Below are 22,283 nucleotides of genomic sequence, written 5' to 3'. Positions count from 1 at the left end.
TTGAATGGGTTGAGCACACTGAATTCTGATGGGATCCTTCCACTTGTTCAGATTACGAACCTAAGGGGGCATAAATTCAAATTAAGAAAAGACAGATGTAGAATAGATATGCGGAAATTTGCCTTTAGCCAGCGGGTGGTTAATTGCTGGAACAAACTTCCATCTGTCGTTGTGGAAGTTTGATAGGTTGAATAAATTTAAGGAGGAACTGGACAGGCATTTGGAGGGAATGGTGTGTGTTTTTTTTTTTTTTTTTTTTGGCTGATGCTGCATAAGCTCATACATTTGCTTTCTTGCATCACATGCCACTACTACTACCAGATCTTAGTAACTCCTTTAAAAGCTCTGAAACCATTGAGGATTATGCACAAACTAAAGACAAATGCATGAAATCCACTAAAAAGATGGGCTTCCCTGAAGTGGAAGCAACTAATGTTGATTATTTAATTGATTCACATCATCAAGAATTGTCAAATGAAGACTGTTTGTACTGGAGCAGCATTGAATTCAAGAGGAGGAGGCAGTAGCTATCATAAGCCCTGAGGTTAAAGAACAATGGAGCTTGATAGTGAAAGGAATATTGGAAGCTTAAATATTATAGATGAAGACCTAAGTGTGTAAGCTGATGAAGACTCTAATCTTGAATGACGCTCTAAAGTGCAAAGTAAAGTTACTCTAGAATTTGGTTTCTTTTATGAGTTTTTGCCTGGGAAGAGTCGGTGTGCAAAACAACTAACTCTGGATTCCTTTTTCAAGTGCTCAAGGGAGCAGTCAAGTGAACTCTCCATCTCCTGGGTTAGCATAACATCCCTACCTGTCTGGTCTGAATCAGATGGAACAGAATCTAACCATGACAATCCCTCTCATCAGTCTGCCTAAGACCATCATCCATGCCAATCTCTCTCTCTCTTTCAATTGTTTTTTGTGTTGTACTGTATATGTTGGTTATAGTGAACATACTTTCTTACTGTACAAAAAAAAAAAAGTAAATCAATAAAGATGAATCTCTTTGGTTGCTCATCATTTTCTTTCAAGTTTCCAGTCTTTCAACCAAAGAAAACAAATGGTATGCACTGGTAGGGGTAACTTAGCTAGATGCTAGAGTTACTCTCATAGGCCTGTTACCATATTTTTGATGATTATTTGCATTGCATGTGAATTTAAATTGCCCAAGATGTTCTGGACCCTTGTGTAAATTAAGGAGTCACTGTATACAGATGAAGTCTATCAAGGAAACTTAACCTTCATGTCTGTTTCTGTGCATAGTTCTATTTCGTAACATTTTTCAAATATTTTATCCATTTACTTTAACATTATGTATTTTTACTTAATTTTCATTTTGCCTTTTCCAATTCTGATTAATTTTAAGTAGAGGAAATTTTGTGCCCAGGCCTCATTTTGCCTACAGTGTTCACTGGGTAAGTACGTACCATGTTTGTTAATGGTTTGCATAGCATAGGGCCACAGCTCTTCAACCAAGACCTTTGGCTGGTTTGAGGAAATTGAAATGCTGTGCCCCTTTGTTATTTTTGTTATCTGTGCTTTTTGATCCTGATTAAATGGAACCCCATGAAATGCTTCTGTTTATATATTATGTTTTATCTATTCATTTATCTTCGAGCATTTAGCTAAAAAAAAAAAAAAAAACCCTGAAAAACATGTCACAATGGGGATGAGGGTGTCTCAGCTAGCCAGAAGTTTCTGATGATCCCAGTGCTTCTCCCATTGTTTGCATCTCTGAAACTTTTGTTTTGTGACGTATCCAACACTTGATTATTAGCCCTATGGTGCAAGGAACCCTGAGGCTTTTGCTGCACCAGCCAAAAAAAAAAAAAATAATAATAATTCTGAGTTACCCTGAGGGAGAGAGAGAGGGAGGGAGGGAGGAAGGAAGGGGGGACAAGTATTAGCAGTAGAAGGGAATCACCAAGAAAGAGAAGAATGATGATGATATCCAGCTCAGGCCCCTGGGTGGTGTGCCATGCCCATACTCAACAGATGTGAGTCCCTGGGGTTTTTGTGATTCAGCTTGAATCTCTGTGATGTTTGTGGAGATTCATCTGATTCATGGAGATTCATAGAGGCCAGATTGGGATAATCAGGAGGGTGTGGGACCATTGTCATTTTATTCTTGGTTAAAAACTGTGAAATGACAAAGCTGGGTACATTATTGTGATGCAGAAACAAATCCTTAGTGCACCATTTGTCTGGGTGTTTACTTCTGACATCCTTCTTCAAATGCTTTAGAACCGTGATGTAGGAATGGTTATTTACAGTTTGGCCTGGCGAAAGGTATGCCTGATCAACAATTCTTTCATTTTCAAAGAAAGCAATCAGCATGCTTTTGATATTCGATGTGACCGTCCTTGCCTTTTCTGTATGTGGAGATGGACTTTTCCATTGGGAGAACTGCTGCATTGTTTCTGGGTTATAATCATATAAAGTCAGTTTTCATTCCCTGTTATGATCTAGAAAAGAAGTTTCTGTCTTTTCCAGTCTGTGCTTACAGCTTTCTGCACACAGAAAGCTGGTTCTCTTTCCATTCATCATTGAACAAACTGGCTACAAATTTTGCAGCAATCCACTTTAATTTTTTTTTTTTAAATGCAGCAACATTTAAACTGAAATTGAAATGCAGATATACTGTACAATAGGCCCAGAATGTCACAAATGTCATTAATTGTACACAGTCGGCCCTCGTGGATTACTTGATGCACTTTTGAATTTGTTTCGAATGTCAACATTTCCGTCAATCTGATTTTGCATTGGCTTACCTGATTGCTCAAAATCCTCGGCCAAAACTTTGGCCGAGGATTTTGAGGAAAAACGTGTTCAATTAACACGTTTTTCAGTTACCGCTATTTGAAAGAATTAACACTTTACATGGTACAAATTTCCATTTAACGTGATATTTTTTTATGTGATAGTTAAAGAATTGAATCGCACGTTAAGCTTACTGTGCTTCAGACGGACAATAAACAAACATTTGCCTGCTGCCTGCCTCAGTGTTCCATCAACCACCTGAAGAAGACGTGTTACTTGTTTGTCTCCCGCTAATAGCGTCAATGCAGACATGCATTTAAGAATTCTAATTTTTAAATGAGCCGGATGAAAATGTTACCGCGAAGGAGATAACGGTAAAAGAACTAGATGAAATCTTTCATATTGCAGAGAACCTCAAACAAAAAGTTTGAGATTCTCTGCGATATTTATTTCGCCAGGGCCCAGAGAAGATTGTTGTTGGCTATTGTAAATTGATTGATGAAAAGAGAAAGTCAACACTGTTCAAACAACTCTGTTCAAATATTTCCGTAACAAATTGTTTCTTCATTGTGTATTTTATGTCAAGAGGTTCAGAAATTTTCTCTGTTCACAGCCCCCTTAGTGTCTAGTAATTTTTTCACGGTGCACTTAGACCAAAAGAAATATCTAACAGTTCCATTTATTAAGTAGTTAGGTCCAAACAACTTAATATGAAATGTTGAAACTGTGAACTACCTTGAGCTAGTAGTTCGCATAGTGTCCGACAAATGTTGAGCATCGCTGTGTTTCCCTCAAATTTAAAATATTCCATGGCACACAGTTAGAAAACCGCTGTTTTATGTAATAAACATTTAATTCAATAATTATTTTCATTATCTTTTACATGGTATACAGTTAAAGTTATTTAAAAGGTATTTTTAAAATTCTTTATAGACATTCCTGAAGGTCAATGACCAATTATAATTTTTCCTTTTGATTATTATATTCGATTAACACATTTTCGTTTTGCACGATGTGCTTGTGGGATGAATTAATCGCATTAATTGAGGTTAGTTTGTACCACTGAAAAGTGTTTGTTCTTCCCATTGCATCCTCACCAATGATTGTTTAAGTATTTCATAAGTCTCTAAAGCTGCTTTTCCAAGTTTATGAGAAAACTTGATGCAAAGTTGCTATTCCTTAATGTATACCATCTTGTTAGGCTATAAAATTTGCAAGACATACTTAATAGAAACACTTAAAACACCACATGCAGAAAAGCACAGCATTTTGTTGGTGTGAAAATTGCCACTCTAACTCACAGTGAATTTAGCAGTGGCGTAGCTACCATGTAGGCAGGCAAGGAAATTACCTCCAGGCCCTAAAGGGAAATTGTCTCCAGGCCCTAAAGGGCCTGGAGGCAATTTCCTTGCCAGCCTACATGGTAGCTACACCACTGCTACTTATCAGATACATGTATTTTAACTAAATTATAAAAATCAAATGGCTAACCAATCCATTCTTGTCTCTGACCATCCAGGGCCTGATTACAAATGGAAGTGAGAACAGTTTTTTATTTTAACTTCTGTCTTCTGATGAGAAGTTTTGGTCAAATCTTATCTTACTTGCAATATGCTGGGTGAAATTTGACTGGAAAATTGTTTTGAAGTGTAAATTATCAAGATTTGCATTAAAATTGTCAACCAGCCAAGAACACAGTTGTGTGAATATCATTCAAGTTTATTCCTGCCTACAGCATGCTATTCAACCACCATACCAAGGATGGTCATGCTTTTTAAATGCTCTTTACACCTTCAGCACTTAAAAAAATAAAAAAGTGGGGAAAAATTTGATAATATCAACTTTATAATAGTTGATAAAAATTGATATAATAGTTGATAAAAAAGTTGATAGTAAATGTGATAATATCATTGAGTGTAAGTAGTATATATTAGACCAGATGCTTCTCAGTCTTTTTAATAATAACATGATCCACTTAAACTTCAAGAAACTTTACAGCTCACCAAAAAAAAAAGTCATTTTGCTGTATATATATATATATATCTGTATGCTGTATATATATACTCGGGGGGGGGAGCATACATAGCATTACACAATTTCATTATATAGTTCATGTAGTATGAGTCCTTTGCTTGAACTCATTGAGCTTTTTTAATATCTACATATAATAATAAAACTTTAGGGCAGAAAGCCTCAAACTATGACAGTGTTTGCATAAATGCAGGATTGCTGCCAAGTTGACTTTTAAGACAAAAAAAGTTTCTGCATTAGGCATTATATTGGTTTGTATTAAAAATTCAACTATGTAATCCTTTGCATTTGTACTGAACAGTGTCGTAGTTTGAATTTTTCATAGTTTGGAGCATTTTTCCCTAAACTCTTATTAGTCTAAGAAGTCCATCTTTTGGCATTACATATTGTAAGTCACTGCTGGATCATCAGATTGCACCTTTGGGTACCTACCTGCTAATTGATAAGAGGCCAAATAGCTTTGAAACAGTGCTGTGTATGGGCTGGTACTCAACTGAGAATAAGTAATAGTAGGCTTCTATAATGGGATAATGTTACTTATTGAAAGTATAAGAAGATGACTCGTTGTAAAGGATATCACAGTGTGAAAAGTTATAATAATAATAATGCCTGACTTTTGGCAGGCATTATTATTTAATTTTAAGAGAAACTTTTGTTTCTCTTAAAATTAAACTATGTAGTAGTAATGATGCATTTGCACTAAATAGGGTCTTGCATACATTTATTAACACACACACACACACACACACACACACACACACACACACACACACACACACACACACACACACACTCTTAGTGATCACTGAATTGTGATCACTTATCTAATACCGTGTTTGGCCACTGTTCACATCTGCAACAGCTGCTGTTTGCCTAGGCATTGATTCCACTAGATGTCTGAAGGTGTTAGGAGGGATCTGCTGCTTCAGTGTTGGAATATATAATGGTTATGTCTATACACCTCGTTTCCCATTCCAAAACATCCCACAGGTGTTTATTTGGATTGAAGTCTGGTGAATATAGAGGCCAATCAAAATAGGTGATATTTTCAGTGTTCCTCAAACCACTTATGCACAGAGTGGACCCAAAGACACAGTGCATTGTCTTGGAAGGTTCTGTTTCTGTCCAGGAAAAAATGCAACACGGCAGGGTGCATATGGTCTCCTACAAGCTACCAGGTGACCTCGCCATTGAAACATTGATCCAAATGTATCTGAGGTTCTAGTTCTTGCCAGAAAAACATGCTCCAAATTAAGCAACTTCTGCCACCTGCTTGAATAGTGATCACCATGTACAGTTTGTCCATGGACTTGTTGCTTGCGCTGTACAAGAAGGCATCCAGTGGCATGTTGTCCCAGATATTTGGAATCATCTGACTAGCATACTCGCCTCCCATGTCCAACCAGCTTGTTGACACCACAGCATTCGTTGTCAATAATGATTAGTGGTGAGGAGAGGGTATCTCTTTGGTCATCTGCTGTGGAATCCCATATGTCTGAGGGTTCAGCACATCATTTGGGATATTATTTTTGCTTTACCAGTATCGTATTGTGATGTCAACTGCCACACAGTGTACTGCTGTTGAGCCCACACAACACATTGTACCCTTGGCTCACCATGAATATCCACCTTGCATAATCCTTTATGGTTCTGTTGGCAGGAGGTCGTTTGATCCATTTGACAATATTCATTGTACGCCTTAATGACAGTGTGCTGTGAGAAACTGACAAGACATGCCATTTCTGATATGGAAGCACCCAATGCATGAGTTCCCATAATCATGCCATTTTTAAATTGGTATATGTTTACTACATGACACAACTGCTACTTTATCACTTTGACTTGCACTACCAGATGTAAATTGCTGTGTAGCATAGTCCATTATAGAATGGGTGGTCATAATTCAATGATTATTGCGTGCGTGCGTGTTTGTTATATGAAGCATTTTCTGTATATTTCATGTTTTATGTATTTTTATTTTGATGTATGGAACTGAATTATTGTTTTTATATAGATAATACTGAAAGCCAGTGTAGTTCAAGGTCCAGCTCTCCCATTGATAGGTGAGTACAGTAAAGAGGAATAGGTGAAATTTTGAATTGACTCTCCAGTGCACCTTATGCATGTAGAAGTGTCTGTGTCAGATTTTGCTATTATTACTTTGTTGCTTTAGTAAAAGGAACCTTGATCAGTTTATGCAAAGTATTATTATTATATATATATTTTTTATTAATATCAAACAAAGTTGTAATATTACTACTATCCATATAGAGTCAATGCCTAGTAATGTTATTATTGGTTGTTGTTATCAGCTTCTTATTATAAACCATATAAATTCAGCTGCTTTATTTAATTAAACTGCTGTTTATCATTATCATTTCTTTTTCAATTAGGAGACATATTCCTTCTGAGAAACCTGAAATGGCATATTAAGCCAAACATTTATCAATTATTTACAACCATGTCCATGCCAAATAATGTTTACATTTTGTACATTCAAGGGGAAAGTGATGTCTTAAGTCCTAATTGCTGTAATGTCTATAGTTGCCATGAAAAGTACAGTGCAGAAACAAAAGCAGGAGAACAATCAAGAAAATGACAATTTTATTGTCATGCTATATAATTTTTGGTAAAAGGAATGCCAACCCAACAAGATATACTTCAACATAATGTCATAATCATGGTGTTTACTTTTACTGTTGTAAAGTTTTACAATCTCTGATAAGTTAAGTGCTATTATTGGTGTTTAATTACACTGTCTGAACATTTTATATTCTCCGACAAGGGATCACATGATATTAGTGCACTCTCCCTTGTTTATGTTTATATCCCCTGTCTGCTATTCCATGGTATTCATATCATAGAATAACAAATAGTATAGTGTAGTTTAACAGATCCTTTACTGGATGATCAGTAAAGTTTGAACTTAAACAGTTTTTTATGGTTTATCAGTAATACCTTCCATTTAATGTTATCAGCTGAAAAAGCTTATAAGCTTATAAATTTTGTAAATTCAAATGTGATCACAGTAAGCAGTACTCACTGTATTTGATGCATAATATGTATGTATATAATATATACATACATATTATGCATCAATGTATATAATACATACATACTTAGAGTGGGGCTTAGAGGGGAACAGGCATTGTGTGTTATCAGACACTGTCCAAAAAACTGACGGATCCAATATCTTCTTATTTTGGAAGATTTAAGAGAAGTCTGGTTGGCCTACCTCCCTAAAATCCACTCATGCACACCTTCTCGATGGTAAGCGCTGTTACTTAACTTAGATGGCAATGAACGTGTAGAGTGGTTCTCTTCAAGTCGCCTGGTCAGCATGAAGAGGAAAAGGCCAAACCCCCCAGCACATGACAGTAAGATGAAACAAATGGCCCAGCAGCTTCCACTCCCCCTCTTATGGCAGCGAGAGGATCAGAGTGGAAGCAGAGGGTGCTAAGAATCTCTGGGTACGACCAGGCTGCCAAGCACGGAAACTGAACTTGGCCTGTTACAACACAAGATCGCTCATCGGTGACGACAGGATATCAAAGCTGGAAAAGGAATTAGAAAATGTGAATTGGAATATCATCGGTTTGGCTGAAACAAGAAGAAAAAATGAATCACTTATAAGTTTATCAAATGGAAATCTGCTGTACACCAGTGGAAACAGTGAAAGGAGTGAAGGTGGAGTTGGCTTTCTGGTCCATAAATATATAAAAAAATAACATTTTAGAATTCAAAAGTACATCACCAAGAGTGTCAAGACTACTACTCAAGATTTCTAAGAGGTATAAGCTAAAGGTTATAATGATTTATGCACCAACATCGAGCCCTGATGACGAAGAGGTTGAAGAAATGTACACCGAAATTGAGAGTCTTCTAGATGATAAGAAAACTCACTACACTGTTATTATAGGGGACTTCAATGCTAAGGTTGGAAAGAGACAAAACAGCGCAGAAAGGGGAACTATAGGAAATTTTGGAATTGGTGAAAGAAATGAAAGAGGTGAAAGACTTGTGGAATTTTCAGAATCTCGAGGAATGTCAGTAATTTTTCAAGCAAAGAATGAACAGAAAGTGGACATAGAATAAAAACTAATGAAATCGACTTCATCCTCACTAACACAAGATGTATGACTGATGTTACTATCCTGAACAAGGTAAATGTTGGAAGTGATCACAGAATGGTAAGATGCACACTTGATATAGATGTAAGAAAGGAAAAAACTGACTCGAGTAAATAATACAAAGATCTGTGAGATAACAGAAGAGGAGAAAAAGCAGTATGTATGGAACTTAAGAACAAGTCTGAGCTTCTGCAGACTGCTCAGGACCAAGATATTGACGAGGAATATTACAACTTTCTGAAAGTGATAAAGCCCAAGAAACCTATAGGTAAAAAGAAATCCAAACAAGAAAAAAAATAGTCAAGAAACACTTGTCGTGACGAACCGTCTTCGGTTCATCATAACAAGAAAAACACTGACAGGGAAAAAATTAAGTATACTGAGATATGCAAAGCCATTAGAAAGAGACGAGCAGTAATACAGAAAGACAAATGATACTGAAACTGAAGAATAGCGATGGTGTACTTATAATTAATAGCAGAGAAGGCATAATTCAAATAGCAGAAGACTACTATAAAGAGTTATACAAGGAGCAAAAGAATGATGCCAGTAGTGGGGAAGATGGATTGCAAATTAGTAACACACACAACATACCTGGGCGCCTCCGTAGCCAGGTGGGCAGGAGCAGCAGTGCGTAGCACATGCTTCTTGATTAGACCGGGGTTCGAGCCCGTGACCACCAAATACGGAGGATGCAGAAAGGTCAGGGAATGACCACCGCATATCCCCTTAGCAATATGGCCTTAGTTGCTAATGCTCCTAAAAAACCAAATAACAGCTGTAGTGTCTTTGCAGAATCTTGATTCTAACCTTCAGTACAGCTCTACAGTCAGTCAGGCCTATCCAACAACATACCTGATAAGGTAGAACATGCGTTGAAGAATCAGAAAGCTCTAGGGAAAAATGAAGTTACTGTAGAGTTGTTAAAATTGGGAGGAAGAGACATGATGCCAAAACTGGCAAGACTCTTCACAAAATGCATTAGAAAAAGTGTGACACCTAAGGAGTGGAATAATGCAGTCGTAGTTGTGCTGCATAAGAAAGGAGATAAATCAGAAATTGGAAATTATAGACCAATTAGCTTGTTATCCCATATCTACAAGTTGTTCACAAGGGTCATTACTAACAGATTAGAAAGAATACTTGATGAGAATCAACCGAAAGAGCAAGCTGGCTTCAGGATTCTCAACTACAGATCACCTTCACGTAATGTCACAGCTAATGGAGAAAGCAAATGAATATAAAACACTATTATGCCTGGCATTTGTGGATTATGAAAAGGCATTTGACTCCATACAGCATAAGGCAATGTTTCAGGCACTGGAAAGACAAAGCATAGATACCCCATGTATTCTGATTTTGAAGAAAATATATGAGAACGCTACCTCCTTTATTAGACTAGACAAAGACAGTGGTAAATTTTAAAATTGAGAAAAGAGTTCGACAAGGAGACAATATCTCCGAAGTTGTTTACTGTTGCCCATGAGGAAGCTTTCAGAAGATTGGACTGGTCGCAGAAAGGAGTCAGTGTGAATGGAGAGTACCTAAACCATTTACGATTTGCAGATGACATTGTGGTCATAAGCCACGATCCCAAAGAATTAGAGGAAAATCTTAATCGGTTATGTAGAGTTAGTAAGGATTTTGGACTAAAGATGAATATGCTAAAACAAAAGTAATGATGAACAAGTATGCCACAGAAACGGACATACTGATTGAAGGAGCAGTAATTGAAAAGGTGGAGTCATATACTTATCTGGGACAAATCATTAGCTGTAATAATAAATGGCTGGAAGTCAAGAGAAGAATAAATTTCAATGGATAGCATTCAGGGTCACATACTGAGGAGCAATATCCCAATTTGTCTGAAACATAAAATAATGAACCTATGTATACTTCCCACCATGATTTATGGAAGTGAAACTGGGGAACTCACCAAAAGAATAGACGAGAAGCTGAGAACTACACAGTGAAGAATGGACCAAATTATATTGGGAATAAGACTGTTAGATAAGAAGAGAAACACATGTATTAGGCAGCACTCAAGTAAAAGACATTCTTATCAAAACTAAAGAAATAAAAATGGTCTTGGGCAGGACACATAGCTCAAAGACATGATGACAGATGGACTAAGAAAATAACAGAATTGTACCCAAGAGGAGTAGAATACCTGGAAGACAACAACGGAGATGGACAGATAATTCATGAGTTCGTGTGTAGTAAATGGATGGCCATTGCACAAAACAGAAGGAACTGGAAAGTTGTTGGAGAGGCCTTCATCCTGCAGTGGATTGAAAATGGCTGATTATGATGATGTATATAATATGTATGTAAAACCCCATTACCAGGTATTCTTTTTAATTTGGAATTGTGATTGACCAACCCAATTTTATGGGATTGTCATCAACAAACCAGTACTGTATAAGCTTCACTGCATGGGGTTTTGTTGCACCAGTACTGAGAAGATAATTTTTTTCACATCTGTCCTGCAGTTATCCTCTTTCAGTTTAAATTTGTTCCCTTATATGTGTTGTCACATAAAGGAACTTAAACTGAAAGAGGATAATTGCAAAAAAAAAAAAATAAGAGGGAAAAAAGTAAGGATGCAATCTGTATTTATTTATTTGGATTGCTCAGTCCATTTAAAAACTTAAATACTTCAATGAGGTTCCTTGCAGGTTCCTGGTTTACAAGCACTGCAATTTGCAGAAATGAAGTCTTTTGTAGTAAGCATAATCTTGTTTCTCTTCTCTTCTCTTCTCTTATTCCAAAAGATCCACATCCTTAAAATGAAGCTTCCAGACCTTTTTTTCTCCATTTTTTTTTGCAAAAACTCTAACTCCATTTTCTTTTCACAAAAAATAAATAAAACTACTTTTGGCTTTTTTTTAGTTAACAAATTGGCAGTCATGTGTACTGTGGTAGTCTACGTTGTAAAATAGAAATGTTGTAATAGCATTGTTCACTTCAGTTTCTCGTACTTCATCGGACTTAGTTGTATGAAACTAATTTGACAATATCTTTTGGTAAGATACTAAAGGAATATAACATAATTTCAGAAGAAATACAATGCATTATAGCCTTAGTTGCTAATGCACCAATAAAACCCAAGCCAAACCCAATCAGAAGACATATGTGCAAATTTTGCTATGTATTGTAAAATCTAAAAATGGTAGCAAGTTTTCCTTGTACCTTCAGCACTGTGATATTTCACTTTCAAGCAGTGTGAAATGCAGTGTAATTAGATATTTGCGAACAAATAAGCTGAATGACAGAAAGAAATGCAAAAATACACTGCATTTGAGAGTTGAGTGTCATACACTGTCAGTCATACACTGTCAGATGCAAATATTTGAGATTTAATTCTTATTATAATTATTATATATATAATTATTATTATAATTGTTCTTTAATATTTACTATTTAGATGCAAATATTTATTTGCATGTTTTCTCAGACAACATAATTCTGTGAATCTTAAATATTATTTTAGTGTCATGATGCACACTTATACCACGAACTGGAAATTGGTGAAATAATGAGTATTTAAACTTGCATGGAGTGTAATCTACCTTTAAATTATAAAAAAATTACAGGCTATTCACAGAAGTTTCATGGTACTTCTAGTGTAACTTCTTGAGTGACAATAAAGACAGCAGAACTGATAAATTATGGTGATATGATTTACATTAAGTTAATTTTGATTACGTGTTATTACCTGTTAATTTGATTACACCTTTCTCATTTGTTAAGGTTTAGTCTTGAATTAGTTAACAAATAGCTATTAGCAAACATCAGGTAAAGAATTGTTTTAACAGTTTTAAATAATTTTACATTAGTTAATTTGGTTAATAAGATTAATAATAAATTAATTCACATTAAGTAAATGATAACTGAATATTTGACACTCCTGTAATGCTGTCCTTACAATACCATCAGCCTGACTTACTAAGACAGTGGTTTACGATTCATTATATTTATGTTTTATACTGTACTCTAAAACTAAAAGTTTGGAATTAAAACTTCAGTTAAGGTTTCCTGGGGCCAACCTATGTTTGTTTGTTACTGAGGATGAGCATAGTTAGAATGAGAGTAGGGATTTGGATGTTGTTGGTTTATACATCTGGGGAAAGAACTATTACTCGGGTTGATTATTTTAGGGAAAGGTTACTAACTCACAGTTTAGTTTACTTTTTTTGTTCTCTTTTTTCATTTTAGTTGATCTTCACAGTTTTGCATTTTCTTATTTTAATTCCTGATCCATACTCTTACTCTCAGAATTCTGTTCAAGGTCCTTCTTTAGAATGAGATTTGCGAATCCGAATCACTTGAGCAAATCTATTTTACTTCGTTTCCTCATATTTTTGATGGTCCTTCATTTCATCATCTTATTTCCTGCAAAGCCATTAGGTTTTTGAATGTCTAATGGATTGCTATTTCCTTTCTGTTGTATCCTTTTTTTAACCTTTACAAAGTTTTTTTTTTTTTTTTTTTTTTGGTCCTTTATTTATCACTACTTTATTAGTAATTTCCATTAATTATGTGGACATGTGTGTCAAGAACTTAATTTCTCACCTTTGCTTTCTCATGCTAAATGTTGCTAGTCTATTTCTTTAATTTCAAAGTAGTCTCTTGAACTTGCATCTCGTTTTCTTTTTTGCACTTTTATTTTTTTAAATGCATTTTCTCTCTTCACTTTTTGCCAATTTTACACTCCCTTCCTTTTTAGTTTTTCTAGATGTCACTATGCAATTACTGTATGTTCCAATTGCACTTTACCTTCCTTTAGTGACCTTGTTTACATCTTTTAATTTCATCTTTCACATGGTCAGCTCCACTTTCACTGAGGCTCCTCCTTCATGCATTTTTCATCTGCAGTGAGTTACTTTTCTATTACTTCATGTCTTCTGTAGAATGAAATAATAGCAATAGAAGTAGGATAGTGGGCTCCTACTATCCTACTTCTATTGCTATTTTTAGTCTTTATTTATTTAAATAATCCTTTTCCCTTCCCCATCCTCAATTTAATAACTCACCCTGTATAACATTTGCTTGTTCCAAATCTATTTTGTAAAATACGTTGATTTCTTAACTTTACAAAATTAAATCCTACATATTTCCACATAAATTCCACATATTTATATTAAACATATTGATATTAACCATTTTTATCTCAACTCGATACTTATTTTTACCTAAATTAATCTTTACCCAAATAAATTACACTGCGTTGGGGGACTACCTTGTCCATACTGTATTAGAAAATGCTAATTTATTTTCATTCCTTTTTGGCCTTTCACTTTTCTTCTACTACTATGGACAAGTATAGAAATGCAGTTCCTGATACATGGTAGGTGTAGTCCCCTGATTTAAAAAAAAAAAAAAAAAACCTGATCATATATTAATATTTATTTCAGCTGACATCAGATCAAGCAATTTTTGCATTACCTATATTAGACCATTTACTAAATATGTTCCCTACCATATCTGATGACACCTATACCATTTTTATTTTATTTGCATTTTATTAGTATTTTATTGTACTAATTTTACTTTACAGTTCCCCCACTGTATATTGGCTTGGCAATTCATCATAACCTTTAGGATATTAACATTCTTTCACCTTTCACTAATCTACTACTCTTCTTTTTCTACTTTCCCTTATAGTTACTGGCACCTTGTGTAACTTTCACATCCATTTATGCATACTTAATTAAATTGATATTATTACACCTTACATCTACTCTTGCATCCTTTAATGCTGCTTTGCACTTTTAGTTGCATCTGTCATACCTAATTTATTAAACTTGCTTTCACCGAAACAATTTAATCTACTGTATACGTCTTTTCTGTATAACTCTTTAAACTTTTCCTTTGAAGAGTTACATTGAAAAACTCATTTTTATATATATAAACCAACTAACAATTCTGAATAGAACTGTTGTTACTTGGTTTAAGAAGAGTTAGGATCTCCGCCCTTTCTGAAAACTCATTTATCCATTCCCATGTGTAGTCACTTAGAGTGTATGCACTTTACAGACATGATTTATTGATACCTTGTGGCCTTAATTACTTTCCTTACCCTCAACAACCGAACTCATTTCCCTTCCCCGCCTCCCCACTTTTTTAAATTTTGTAAAAAAAACTGTATACTCCTATATGTTGTGTTGACAGATATTTAACATACTGAGTCAGAAGTATTATGCATCTCTTTGTATGATTACAAAAGCAAACTGTATTATTGTAAATAGTGTACATTTTATCCTATGGGTTATTGTTGCATACAAATGTTAAAAAGGCAGGGGAGGGTACCATTAGTCATCAATACACACAAACTTTGTATATATATGCTAATTTATATACAAAGTTTAGTTACAATAATGTATATATTAAAAATTAAATCTGAAATGGCTTGTTACTTAAATTTATTGTAATGATGAAAGTACTTTGCATCTTCCAATTTTTTCTTATTGTAGCAGTCTCTCAGAAGCAGCTCCTGTAACAGTGGATGCAAATAAGAAAACTAAGGTAAAAAAAAATTTAAATAGGCATAAAAAATTATAATGCAGCTTTTAAAGATTTCAAAATCTCTATTTATTTGATCTGTCTTTAAGCATCTTTCAGTTGTTTCTGAAATGGTAAAAATCATGTTAGCCAAAATATTAACCATTTCCAAAAGTTTAATTCATGTGTTTTTATTTTTCTGAGACTCAAATTGAGGTAAATGCTAAAGCTTGAATTAATTGAGTTAAGAAAATTCTTACATGTTAACATGTTTGCTGCATCTGATGCACATAAGTGTTAAATGGTACTTCAAGTGCTGTGTCATAATGCAAAAATTAAGCAATTTTTCATTTTTGTTTAAAGCTTGTTACACACTTCCCCCCCCCCCCATTTTTTTTTTTACTTGTTTTGAGGTTAGTTCATGTACATAGAATAAACTTTGATAAAATTTTGAATTTTGTTGTACTTTATAGCTCCGTCTGATTCCAGACTTACTTTTCAGTTATTTTTTATGAATTTTTGGAATGTTCAGGATTTCAGAATATTACTTTGTAACATCATTCCAAAATTACAGCAGCTGTATTTTTTAAGTGCGCGTGCACGCACGCACGCACACACACACACACACACACCCTACCTTTTTAAAATAGTTCACATTTGTTCTAATGTGATTTTACTATTTTAGAAACTACCATTTATCATCCTTTGTTTTATTTTTTTTTAAACTTGGTAATGTTCCCCAAAATCAGAGTTGAAATGTCATCATAATATACAGTAGAAACTCATTAATACAAACCCTATTTATACAAATTTTTCAGTGACGTTTATACAAAGCCAATATCATTCTTCTGCTAAAGGATATGCTTTGCTTTTCTACATTTATTACAAAATTCAGTTATATATATTGCAAGGCATGGGTTTGTCCAAAAATTATATTTTGTATCGGTTAATGCAGAAATTATATTTTGTATGATTTAAACATGGTATAATCCTAATTAATTAAAGTTTAATTATTCTCTAAAAAAAAAAAAAAAAAAAACCTGTCCAAAGAGTATTGTAAAAGGGGCCAGTGAAACACAGTAAGTCTGGTAAGTAGAGCATGTGTGTGCCAATGTCTGAGGGCACTGAAATTCAAACTTTTTATTATAATAATATTTAATAAAAGTATCTCAGTTAAAGTCAGTAAATAGCAACTTTAATCTTAATATAGAAACATAAACTATTATTGACTTGTATAGTGAAATACCACTTTGTCTATTCACAGCTTAGGTGCGTGCATTAATTGTAAGCCTCATGCACATTTTTATTATTAGATTTCTCTGTAAAAAGCTTTCAGTGAAAAACCTAAAATCATTAAACATCTGTTTCTCTTAATGAAATTAAATACACTTATAATTCATGAATACTTTTTAAAAACACACAACTATATATTTTCAGTTGGGGAAATATATTGTTCATGATTATGTTCAAATTGCAATCTAAATACTGCTCATTAAGTACTATTAAAATAATTAATTTAAAACAATTGTTCAAATTACATTCTAATACCATATTTTCAGCCATGTAAGTAAATGCCTCACTAGCCCCATGGTTAGGGCACCTATCTGTAAAGTACGCAGACCTCAGTTTGAATCCCACCAAAATTACTTTTATGAAAAAATCCTGTGCCACCATCCACTAGAAAAATTTAAAGGATCATGGGAGACAAAATTGGTTCAAACTGCCACCAAACAAGTGGTGCCCCTAGTAGCAGTGGCAACAATTAAAATCAGCTCAAATGGCTAGTGGATTTACATCATTAATTTTGATGTAAACAAAATTAATACAAAATGTGTTTTCATTTCTATTTATTCAGAATTGTAGTTTTCATTACAATCTTCAAGGGCACCAAATACACTTCTGCATAGGGCACTAAAAATCCTACTGCTAGCTCTGCTTGCAAAGCATTGCTATTCTTTTTTGCTTCAGAGCAGATGGCAGTACAAAATTGATCCCACTCCCACTTGTGATTGGAAAATTTTCTAATCCAGGTCATTTTGAAGTAGTTGACCAACTTCTATGCAGTTATAAGGCCAATAGAAGTTGCTTGATTTGTAGTTAAAATTTTTCAGTCTTGGTTATTTGAGAGTGAATAGATACACTTAAGCTAAGAACATATCTGATAACACCAGTGTGTTTTGTAGCACATTGGAACAAGGCATTATTTTTAACATCAAGAGAGCATATAACATCAAGAGAGCAAGAAAGCCCTTTATAAGGTATTTGATCCTCAAAAAAGGAGGGAACAATTTTCAGCCAAATTGGAATGCCTTAGATGCTATTCATAATATTATTTCTTGAAACAGCATTGCATCAATGGCTTTGATGAGAATATCATTGAAACACATGGTCCAGCAAATGAACATGAATGGGATGTGGGAGGGATGGGACTTTGAAAGAACAGATTTTACTGGAGAATTTGGGAAATGTGTTTAAGGTTGATGATGATAATATTGCTACAATATTCAATTCTAACACCAGAAGAAATTTTCACCAAGAAATGTGCTTTTGTTACCAGTGATGAAAGTGAAGTTAATATCTACTATACTAAGAATGCACATGAAACAATCTGTGCAAATGAAATTGGATTCTTTCTTTAAATTAATTAATTCATTAAATAGTGAATTGATTCTATGTTTTCTTTAATATTAATATCAATTCTTTTATTAGTTTATGACAGTAATATATTTTCAATCTAATTATATTGTTTCTTTTTTCATGGCTTCTCTTATAAATAAAGAAAACCTAAACAAAATATTTTTATTATTGTTAGCCAAAGCTTACATTAATATTAATAAATGTGTATATTGAAAATGGTCAAGTTTTGACATCTTTAACAGCATCTAAAGCGTACCTCTTTATGACAAAACCTGCAAATTTACATCCCTGGAACTTTGTATTAATGAGATTCTGCTCTATAAGGATTTTAGGGGTTGAGTATGGGACCATTTCACCTATGTGGAAGTTTTATCCAGTAAGTGTGTGGAGGACAAGTTTCAATATACAATAAACAAACAATTTTAACTTAGACTTACTGAAGTTGTGTCTTTTACTCAGTAATTTACACTTACTGTTCTTAGAATTAAGTGTATATTGCCATATCTCTTTCTCATTTTTAAGCAACATAATTTCAAAACAAATTTTGAAAGAATAAGGCCATATGTTACAGGTAATTCTTCTATCTCTTTCTTTGTGGTGGGAGTTAAGAAAATTAGTGTTCTAAACTTGCATAATAGCCATAGCTTTTTTGTCATGGCTCTTCTCAGTAAGCTTCATGGCTCTGCCTTCATTTTCCTTGATCTCTTCATGATCTGCATAATCACCATTTTTGGGAATGGGAAGGTGCTTTCTTTTCCATCAATAGGTTTCTTTATATAGTATGATAAACAGTATCCAGTATTGAGTATATTGGATACTGTTTATCATTTTGTTAGGTACATTTGTCATTTTTATGAGTGGGCATTTGTGAGTGGACAACATGCATGTGACCTGGGATGGATTTTTTAGAGGATTTAAAAGTTATAAAAAATAAACTATACACATAAATGATTTAAATATTAATTTGTTTTCCTTAATTGACTTTCTAGCCAAACAGTAAACTTGGATTATTGTCGAAAACAAAGGGAAGATCAAAATTTCATTAAAAATTCAAATTTGCATATTTTTTTAATTTTTGCAGTAATATATCCTCTGCATACATATTATTCAGATCAGCTTCCTGATCTGAATCTCTACCTCTATAGGCATAATTTGGTGATAACTGAAAACATGCTCATACTCATTTTATTTCTCTCATGGAAAAATGTGTGTGAGGATTAATTATATGCATACTTGCAAGAAGGTTAGAGGATAAGATCTATGACTGATCGCTGAAACACATCTTTGTTATTACCTTGAGTAATTAGGAGAATATGAAAAAATGTGGTTAAAATATGGAAGGTCTTAGGAATGACTGTACAAATGAGTTAAAATTGATCTTTCCAATTATTTGCTTTTATCCATTTCAAAATATTTTCCTTGGCCAGTAATACATGAAACCATTCTCTTTTAACACAATTAGTACCATTTCTGGCAATAAAATCTGATACTTATTTTAGTGCTTTTGATATATATTGCTAGGCCTCTTCCAAAGATCCAAAATATTTTCCTTTCAACTAAGTTTTGATAGTTTATGAATAGAAAAGTCCAATGTAGTTATATATTCAGATGCTCCATCTGTAGGAGTTTTTTTTTTTTTTATCAGAAATTGCCTCCCCAGCAGTGTGCCTACTCATTGCATTATTTCAAGCAGAAAATGGATCCTTCATATTTAAAATCCTTCCTACCCCGCCAATTTGACTTCTTTCCCCATATCCAGTACCAAAACTTCATTAAAAGTGACAAAGTTTGAGTTTTTGGAGGAAGTCCTGTAGTTTATTCATTGAAACAAAAATCAGTATCACTGAATAAGTTCCAGAAATGGTTCCAATTGCAGCTCCGCCACTGTAATTGGAACCATTTCTGCAATAGCTTTATGTAGAGCTGCCCAAGGAAGCTATTCTGAAAAGAAAAAAAGTTAATAATTAGCAAGTTTAATTTTAACTTATTAAGTTTTATAATTTCATTCTTCGATTTTTTTTTAACCATTCCTTTTATTGCTATAGGTCTTCAAATAAATGTGAAAGGTTTACTAAAAAGTTCTGTTGTGTAAAAGCTGGAGATTTTGATAATAAAAAATTAAATGAGAGATATCCAGTTATTTTATTATGGGGAAGACTGTAAATTTCATTCTTGAGGATGGCTGTCTTTTAAATATTTATAGAACTGATTAGGTGTCAAAGAAGTGTAATAACGGGTGTGTGGGTTGGGTAACCATCTGACTGCTACAAGGTTCATCCAGATATCAGTATCAAATTTGGGATTATTATGGGGGGGTGGCATTGTTAGTCATGACCATGGGAACATGAATTACTGTGAAATTCAAGTATACGAGGTTAAAAAAAAAAAGGGGGAAATGACAATAGATATAAACTCTTATCTATCTTTGTAAGACAGTAGATACAAGTTTATTTTTCTATAAACTATTTGTAATGTTCAGCTATACATCCATATGAGGTTGTATGACCCTAAGGCAGCAACTGCATGAGAGTTCTTAAAATTAATTTTTTGTCTTGTATTGGTTGGTTCTGTTAGTGTATTTTTTCATATTTCATGTTACAAAAGACCTCCCTCTCTGACATCAAGTGAGCTGTGAAAACGGTAATGTGACATAGAATTTTCATCCTGATTACAGTAGACTTTCAGAATAATGGCACCTTCAGCAATTCAAGGTGCTGTTATTTCGATTTTTCCGTTATCTAGAAAGATTTATTTTCACTGTATTTAATGCAGAAATAATGAAGCTAAATAAGAAACAGAGAGATTAAGAATGCTAATTTTATTAACTGCACATGAAAAACATAAACGTGTTGACTATTCAATGTTATATTCTGCCATTAATACACTCCTACTTAAACCCCGTTCTGATTTCTTTATTATATCAAGTCTAGTCTGGGCACGTAGCACAGTGGTATCATCACAATCTTCCGTGCACCAGGTGGGAAAGGTCCAGTTTTGGATCCTATTGATGACGTGAGGAACTTGTGGGCTTTATCACTCTGTGGCTCAGTTACTCGGTCTCAGGTGTAGATAGCAGTTTACCACCCAGAAACTGGGGTTTTCATCCAGCAAAACAGAAAAATTGACCATTGAGAACACTCTCAGTTTACAGATACACAATATACATGGGTATAAGAATTAACCTTCCTGGTGGCCCTAATGTAATAGTTTGGGTTATATCAAGTTTGTCACTAAGCTTTAATGTTGTTCTTCTTTTCTTCTCTGTATGAAGTGTATTAACTTTAGGAGCCACAGTGAGGGGTTTTTAATTTAAAATAAATGTAAAACAGCAGCATAATCTGTGATATCAATACAGAATTCATTTTCAAAATGGCAGATGTAAAAAAATCGCATGACTTGCCTTTTTTTTTTTTTTTTTTTTTTTGTTACTGAAAGACATCTGCACTCTATACAGGGTGTTTCAGTTAAACGTTTCAGAACTTCTAAGAGGGGTAGGGTACATCCTGACAACTCGAAATCATATAGCAATGTGGGGTCGGAAATGCTTTCCTGAAGCGGTGTTGTACACAGAAGCACCATAAAGAAAAGAGACCGTAAGTGAGAAATCGTTTTAATAATACATGAAAAGAAGCAAAAGGTACATGGATTAAAGTAAGTGTTCGAAGTTTCTTCCACGGGCTACAATGCACGCCTCACATCTCCGACGCATGGACATCCGAACATTCTGGAATACTCCAGGCAAATTTCGAATTTCTTCGGCAGCTACTGCGATTCTTGCAACCAGCTCCTCAGCATTGTCAACAGGGGTGTCATAAACTAGCGATTTCATATGACCCCAGAAATAAAAATCAACACATGGGTGACCGAGCAGGCCAACGCACGGGACCACCACGTCCCGTGCGTTGGCCTGCGAGATCACCTCATCGGACCTTACCTGTTACCGTGTCGTCTAACCGGACCTATCTACTTGATCTTTCTGCAGCAAGTATTGCCACAACCTTTGAGAGATGAACAGATTTCTGCATTGACGCAACAGACAATGTGGTTCCAACGCGATGGAGCCCCTGCCCATTATAGCGGAGATGTTCGTAACTACCTGGATGTCACATTTGGTCAACAGTGGATCGGACGTGGTGGTCCCGTGCGTTGGCCTGCTCGGTCACCTGACCTATCATGTCTTGATTTTTATTTCTGGGGTCATATGAAATCGCTAGTTTG

The 22,283-nt window shown here is 34.5% G+C and overlaps 1 protein-coding gene across 2 annotated transcripts in view; it reads left to right on the top strand.

Moving 5' to 3' along the window:
- Positions 1–22,283, top strand: part of LOC150087230 (kinesin-like protein KIF21A) — a 779,086-nt gene that overhangs the window by 566,048 nt on the left and 190,755 nt on the right. For both annotated transcript variants that reach the window (XM_090371900.1, XM_090371899.1), the window contains exons 25-26: positions 6,809–6,857; positions 15,401–15,452. In XM_090371900.1, coding sequence (XP_090228026.1) covers positions 6,809–6,857; positions 15,401–15,452 — 101 coding nt within the window. The remainder of the gene's footprint in view (positions 1–6,808; positions 6,858–15,400; positions 15,453–22,283) is intronic.

Source organism: Mastigoproctus giganteus, chromosome 4 (assembly GCF_048544385.1).
Source record: "Mastigoproctus giganteus isolate SK-2022 chromosome 4, ASM4854438v1, whole genome shotgun sequence".
NCBI lineage: Eukaryota > Metazoa > Arthropoda > Arachnida > Uropygi > Thelyphonidae > Mastigoproctus > Mastigoproctus giganteus.
This window is presented reverse-complemented; position numbering and strand designations above follow the sequence as displayed.